This window comes from Quercus lobata, chromosome 5 (assembly GCF_001633185.2).
Source record: "Quercus lobata isolate SW786 chromosome 5, ValleyOak3.0 Primary Assembly, whole genome shotgun sequence".
NCBI classification, from domain to species: domain Eukaryota; kingdom Viridiplantae; phylum Streptophyta; class Magnoliopsida; order Fagales; family Fagaceae; genus Quercus; species Quercus lobata.
Window position 1 is genome coordinate 10,154,344 of NC_044908.1, and position 7,819 is coordinate 10,162,162.

Below are 7,819 nucleotides of genomic sequence, written 5' to 3' on the forward strand. Positions count from 1 at the left end.
GGGGCGCGGTCTCTCACATTTATTTATAAAATTATGTTTTTTATTTTTTTTTTATTTTTTATGACAACCACGTCACTTTTTTTTTTTTTTTTTGGGGTCACTTTGAAATATCACTTTTTTTAATTATTATTATTATTATTAATAAAAGATAGAAACACTATGAAATCTCACTTCTTGCAATTTTTTTATTTATTTTTATTTTTTATATAGTAAGTGTTCTTTTAAAAAAGTAAGGGAAATATATCCTCAATATTGTGTAGGTGGATTTCTTTTACGGAAAAATAACCTCAATATTTTTCTTAAAAACTTTTTTTTTTATTTGGAAAAACCATCCCATTTGAAGGGAAAAAACATTTTCCACTTGACATCCCGTTAACCAAATTTTGTTAAATTAATATTAAAAATGTTGTGTACTTACCTACCCGCAAATTTCCAAAATTATTTTATTTTATAATTAAAATTCATTGATTTCAATTTTTAATTAAAGAGTGTTTTCAAATATTTAGTATGCCATTTTTTTAAAAGTTTTTCAATGAGTTGTGGAAAGAATTGTTGTTGCTAGTAATTTGGTACTTGATAAACTTTGCATTATTATTCTAAAATTTTCAGTATTGTATGTACTATTCATTGTTAAACTTTAGTAAAAGAAAATTTATAGAAAAGCATAAAAGTCGAGAAAACCCTAAAATACAAAGTAATACCCAAAACCCACTCAAAACCTCCCTATTCAACCTAATTTGATCCTATCGAGTGGTCATAGATCCAAATTCGATGGTTGACCATGTTTGACCAAATATTGACCAAGTTTTGCAAACTTTGACTACTCATTTCTCACAATCTGACCGTCTAATTGTTATCATACTTCGCCAACACCAATATCTCATCACATTCTTCAAATCCAACAGTTGAATTTTGGATTTGAGACTAAAGCATTATCGACATGTGTTGTTGTACCAATACACCAAGAAATTTTGATTGGTCACGTTCTCCTAATCCAACCGCTCGATTGAGCTCAAAATTCATCAAAACCAATATTTTATCCCACACTTTCAATCTAACGATCAAATATTAAATCTAACTCTGGCACAAGATGGATGTGTGTTGTTGTATCTACCTATCATGAAACTTCAATCACTAAAAATATCCAATACTCTTCTAAGAGAGTTATACACTATATACATATTACTAAAAACCAAGAAAATTACTTATAAAATACAACCAAAAACCTAGAAAATGACCCCAATGGATTTACATATGACCTTTGACTTTGCCATTTTAAAATTAGAAATTAATAAAAGCATGAAAACCAAAAATACCTTAAAATACTGACCAATACCCAAAACCCACTTAAAAACTCCCTGATCAATCTAATTTGTTCAAATCCAGTGGTCCTGGAACCAACTTTGAAGTTTGACCAAAGATTGACCAATTTAATAGACTTTGATGAAGTTTCGAAGGATTTGACTATTCTGTTCTCACAATTTGACCGTTTGATTTTCATTATAATTTACAAACACAAATATTTCATCATATTTTACCAATCCAACGGTTAGATTTTGGTTCTCCATCTAGTTGCATGATGGACATATGTTGTTTTACCCACCCACTAGGAAACTTTGTTTAACCCCATTGATACAATCCGACCATCCAAAATGGCTAAAATACACCATCAAAGCTAGGAAATGACCAAAATACCTATAAACTTCTAAAGTGATGAAAGTGCCCCTAAAAGCTTCAAAATGATCAAAATACCTTTTACTACTAAAATGACCAAAATAGCCCTGAAGTACTTGGAGGGTCTTGAAAAATAACTATTTACGACGGTCAGCATGTTTGTCGCAAATACAAACTCAATTAGAAAAATTAATTACAATGGATAAATGTCGTCACAAATGTGAAAAGTAAGGAGGGAGTTTTCCCTCCAAAATATTTTACCATTTTTGATGACTTCATGGCTGTCACTAATACCCTTTTTTTTTTATATTTACGACGGAAGAATTTTTGTCACAAATAATAACACCATAAAAAATGTATATTTTGTATTTTCAACGCACAAAAACCGTCACAAGTGTTAATAGTTCTGATGGTTTTTCTTTGGTCATCGTAAATAATACCCACTTTTATACTTACGATGGAAGAATGTTTGTCACAAATAATAACACCATAAAAAATAATTTTTTTTTTTGGTATTTTCGAAACACAAAAGCCGTCACAAGTGTTAATAGTTTCAACGGTTTTTCTTCAGTCATCATAAATAATACCATTTTTTATATTTACGATGGAAGAATGTTTGTCACAAATAATAACACCATAAAAAAATATATTTTGTATTTCCGATGCACAAAAGCCGTCACTAGTGTTAGTAATTCCGATGGTTTTTATTCGGTTGTCGTAAATAATACTTTATTAGCGATGAACATTTTTATGCTGTCGTAAAAAGTAAGGCGGGAACACTTCCCTCCAAAATAAATCATATTTTCGACAAAAATAATAGGCATTTTCGACGAACTCAGTTTGTCGTCACAAATGTTTTAATATTTGATAAGTAATTGTCGACGAAAGAGACTTGCCATCGAAAAAGCTAGTTTTTCCGATGGCTTTTTGTAGTCATCGAAAAAGTTTCGTCACAAATAGCAATCATTTTTGTAGTGAAATGAATTAAAAATTTTCCTCAAAATTTTGACCCATGTGGAAGCAACACACACCAATTGTAAGCAATTGCTTGAACTGAAAAAAAAAAAAAAAAAAAAAAAAAAAAAAAAAAAAAAAAAAAAAAAAAAAAAAAAAAAACAGTGTTACCAATGGGCCAAATTGTAGCACATTTGCCATAGAATTCAGCATGTGATACTTCAACTCCAATGAATTAAAGTTTTCCCTCAAAATTTTACCTATGGGAGCAACATAAGTCCCCACACTAAAGCACAATAATTATAGAACTCTAGTACAGTAGTGACAAAAATGAGATCGCAGTTATCACACTTTAAGTTTGTTGATCTTTTTAACAAAGTTGGCATACATTCTGACAAGCAGAGACACCAAGTTATATTTTAGGTCTGTGTTTGTTTTACACACACTGTGTATAACAAAATTATCCCTATATGTTATGGTAAGCAGCAAAGCAACAAAGAATAGCGACAGAAAATAGTAGTAGATAAGCATGCCTCACATGCACCGAGAGTAGTGATGGTTCTACAAAAAAATGTAGATAGCACTAAGATAAACTATCTTAGAGGATGCCAATTTCCAGAGTATAAGTGTGGATCGCACTAAGATTTTCACTAAACTAGTATAGCCTTTAACTAGTATAGCCTCATCTTTCCCGAGAACCAATATTGGCCATCTTATCATATAAGGCTTTGAACATTGTTCAACATGATACTTCTTATATCATCTTAATTAGTCACCAAGTCATCTAATATTACCAAAGAACACTTTGATACACTAACGTACTAGAAGCATCTTGAAAATATTTTAATTTGGTGGGTTTTCAATACTCTTTCTTTTTCTTTTTGATAAGTATAGGTGTTTTCAATTCTCAATAAATGTGAGTCTAGATTATATCACCATAGAATTATTTATCAATATTATTAGTTTTTTTTTATATTAATTTCTTTTCACAAAAAAATCTTCAAGTCACCAGTTCAATTATATTGACAATGATGGATCAAGCCCCGGCAACAACACCCGGGTAAAACTTGATCATCATTTCATATTTTAACCTAAAAAAAAAATGATCAACTTTATACTACATAAGAGGGCTTTTGAAGCCATATCCCAAATATTTTTCGAGGCATATGAATGTATTTGGTAATTTGTATCACTAGTTTGCTAATTCTACTCTGTAGTACTTGGGTGGATTTTTGCAGTATCACTAAACTGTTTCCAAGTAGGCTATGTTCGATATGGTCATATCTTACGTCAGAAACCACCTTGATGGTGTTGGCAAATATTTTGTTTTAGCATCTTGGAAGTTTGACAAAACCCTAGCACAAATCCATATAATAATTGTCTTATAAAGTGATCTTGATAATGCCAATTTAAATCAACTTCAACTATAGTTAGACAAATCAAAGACAAAGAGCTTTCCCCTTTAGTACCTCACATCGTTGAAAATGAGTACTTTCAATTAGAAGTATATATTTACTTCATCAAAAGCAGCCAAGCAAGAGGAGACAAGAACAATTATTTTGTTTGAGTTGCGTTGATTTCACACAGATGGTCACGTGAAGTCTTACACAGCTTAGTTTTATACAAATGTAAAACTACTTAAAAATTGTCAAAAAAGATAAAAAGTTGTAAAAAGTGAAAGAGACTCTGCAAAAAGCTACAAAAAATTCTTGTTAATGGACACCTTTTGGTGCCCGTTAACAAAACCCTTTGTTTTATTACCATAGCTAACTTTTATTTATTTTTTGAACATTTTGATAATAATTTTAAATTGAAGTAGTTTTTTAGACATTTTGAATTAAACTTTCACAATATAAATTATAGTAAATGATTGAATTAATTTAAAAATAAATAATGACATTTCATTTAAATTTAAATTTAAATATTTCAATTTCAATTTTTTATTGAAGTTTCTTAAATTTATGAAACTTTTAAAAGAGTATTTCAAACTTTTTGAAACTCTTGTAATAGAAAATACATTAAATGAATAAAATAACTTAAATAAATGATGAAACTTTTTTTTTTTCAAATTCTTAAAAATTTTAATAAAAAATTTGATTGAAGTACTTAATTCTTTTATAATTTTTTTTGAAGAGTTCACTTAGAGTAAACTAACTTATAAAAATTAAATATTGAGACACGTGATAAAAAAATAAACATATTCTTTTATAGACGTGTAAAATAAGGCTACAAAATGATTGTATATATGACACGAGAAGAAAGCTTCCCCATAGCCACAATTTTGATTATATAGAATAATATATGACATGATATAACAATACCCAACAACATAAAATTATTGTACTTCTCTCTATATATATGAAGGGAGATCTACTTAATCCCTAGTGCCTAATTGCTAGCATTGATTGAGCCAAAAGTTTTGAAAATTTTTCTGATTCAATATCCAATCATGTTTTCATGATTTAGACTATATTACCACTCCCATGGTCCCATGCAATACAGAACTAAATAAAAAGGATACATTCTAAGCAATACAGCTCGTAAAGGATGATACCGCAAGTTTAAGCCCTTTGCTACAAACCCAGCTAACTGGGCCACCATGGTACAGCTCTTACATTAAATTCATGGCCTCAGTTTACTCAGTGGTATACTCACACTTCCAAATTACCCATATCTTTCTTTCACTGTTTTTTTTTCTTCTTGGGTGTAGAGTAAGTGTAACCTCTCCTAGACAGGGCTTAATCTAGCTAGTGCTGCCTTTCTTTATTATTTCTTATCTCTCTCTCTCTCTCTGATTTTTTCATCTATTTAAACTTATTCCCGGCTGCACTAACACTGCTTTTAGAGCATAATACTGCTTTTAGAGAGAGATGGGACATCACTCGTGCTGTGACAAGAAGACGGTGAATAGAGGACTATGGTCACCGGAGGAAGATGAGAAACTCATCAACTACATTTCAAACTATGGCCATGGTTGCTGGAGCTGTGTCCCAAAATTTGCTGGTAACATTATCACTGCTCCCTTGTCTCTCATAATTGCCCTAGCTTTATAGCTTTCATGGATTCCTAGTATTGTTTCTAAAATTTTCTTTCTTATTATTTGTTTTGTTTTGCTTTTTTTTGGGGTTTCGTTGTTTGGCTTCTACGAAGCAGGCCTGCAGAGATGTGGAAAGAGCTGTAGACTAAGATGGATAAATTATCTCAGACCTGACTTAAAACGTGGGCGCTTCTCTCCAGAAGAAGCGGCCCTCATCATTGAACTTCAGGCCATTCTAGGAAACAAGTACCATCTTATTTTTATTTTTCAAAAATATTTAAATTCTTAAAGCATTGATTAATAATCCATTTAAAGAAAGCTTTTATGAAAAAAAAAAAATTATTAATGTTTTGACAATTTTTTTTTATTTTTCATAAAAGTAATATCAAAACTTTTCTAAAATGAATTGTTAACCAATATCCTAAAGAAACTGGTTAACATGTCCCTTTTATTTTATATATATTATAAACTTCACAAACTGGATAATAAATATCATTAATGACACAACACGTTAACAACCTAACAAATAAATTATTGTAAATTTTTTATATTTTATTATATATATAATACTTTAGCTCGTAAATCTATTTAGTAAATTTAATAAGATCCTCTTTTTTTTAATCATTATTATTCTTATCATCACCCTCATCATGAATATCATTTATTTTTATCATGCAAGAGGGAACTTTTTTCTTATTTGGACAGGTGGGCTCAGATAGCCAAGCAACTACCAGGAAGAACAGATAATGAGGTCAAGAATTTTTGGAATACAAGCATAAGGAAGAAGCTAATTTCTTATGATGGTCCTGCAATAGCCACCTTTCCTGATGTGCACTTTAATGGTAACTCTGAGGAAGGTCTTTTCTCTCTAAATGCAAACCCTAATTGGATCCTAAACTCTCAGCAAGACCAACTATACCTTCCCACTCCAACCCCAAATTTGCAAGGCTTTGATCATGGTGATCTTAAATTAGAGCAAACCAATTATGGTGCCAATTTGGTTCAATTTCCACCCCCAATGGCACCACCATCAAATTCTTCCTCCTATGATCCACTCTGGTCATTAGGATATTTGCCCCATGAAAATTTTGATCCTAATCAAGAACATCAAAATTTCAGCAGTAGTGGAGCAACACAACGTTATATTGGTGATAAGCTTATTGGCCCAAGTATCGCAACACCAAATTATGATGAGGATCCATTAATAGTGCCCATGATTCCAAATCCTTGTGAGATTATTAATGGTAATTTTGATCCTAATCAAGAACATCAAAATTTCGGCGGTAGTGGAGCAACACAACGTTATATTAGTGATAAGCTTATTGGCCCAAGTATCGCAACACCAAATTATGATGAGGATCCATTAACAGTGCCCATGATTCCAAATCCTTGTGAGATTATTAATGGTAATTTTTGTGGCATGTCTTACTCATGTGCTTCACTAGAACTTGACCCACTTGCTAGACTCCCACATTTTCCAGTTGGTTGTAATTATCCTTATGATCCACACGTGCCTAACAATCATATGGAGTACATGGATGCCATCATGTCATCATCATTACCATCAGCATCAACATTGTCAGCATTATCAAGCGGCCAATTTGCCATAAACCCTAATCTTCCTTCAAGCTGGGAGACTTAGACAGGGTACTCTTTTGGAGTTAGGTTCTATTTTTTAATTGACGGGCCTATTATTGATACAATGCATTTATTTCTTGTTATGTGCATGCACAAGACATAAGTGAAACTTCTTTGGGAAATCTTAATGTTTCTAGTTCAAGTGAAGTTCAAAAAATATGTGTAAAGTTGTGATTTACAATTATGTTTTATGTTGGCTTTATTCCATGACAAAAAGTGTTGTAATTGCTCTAATTTTGTTCCTTGTAATTTGTGGGATTTTATTGTATTGGGTTTAGTATTAAGTTGGTGAAGACTCAAGCTTAAATGAAGAATCAGTGGATTTCGCGAGAAGCTCGCGAGAAGCTAAGTCGCGAATGAGCATGTAAGGAGCACATGACTGGAAGCTGAAGAGTCGTGCCAGGCTGTCGTTTTCGTGAGTGTCTCGCCGGTAAGGCCTTCCCGCGAGATAGTCGTGAAACATTCTGTTTGAAGGATTTTTATGTGTGACTTCCTTACCCTTCACCCATATTATAT

The 7,819-nt window shown here is 31.6% G+C and overlaps 1 protein-coding gene across 1 annotated transcript; it reads left to right on the forward strand.

Moving 5' to 3' along the window:
* Nucleotides 1-5,498: 5,498 nt before the first annotated feature.
* LOC115988691 (transcription factor MYB24-like) lies at nucleotides 5,499-7,307 on the forward strand. The gene is made up of 4 exons (XM_031112290.1): nucleotides 5,499-5,631; nucleotides 5,782-5,911; nucleotides 6,371-6,858; nucleotides 7,012-7,307. The coding sequence occupies exons 1-4, from the start codon at nucleotides 5,499-5,501 to the stop codon at nucleotides 7,305-7,307; spliced, it is 1,047 nt and encodes a 348-aa protein (XP_030968150.1).
* Nucleotides 7,308-7,819: the final 512 nt, after the last annotated feature.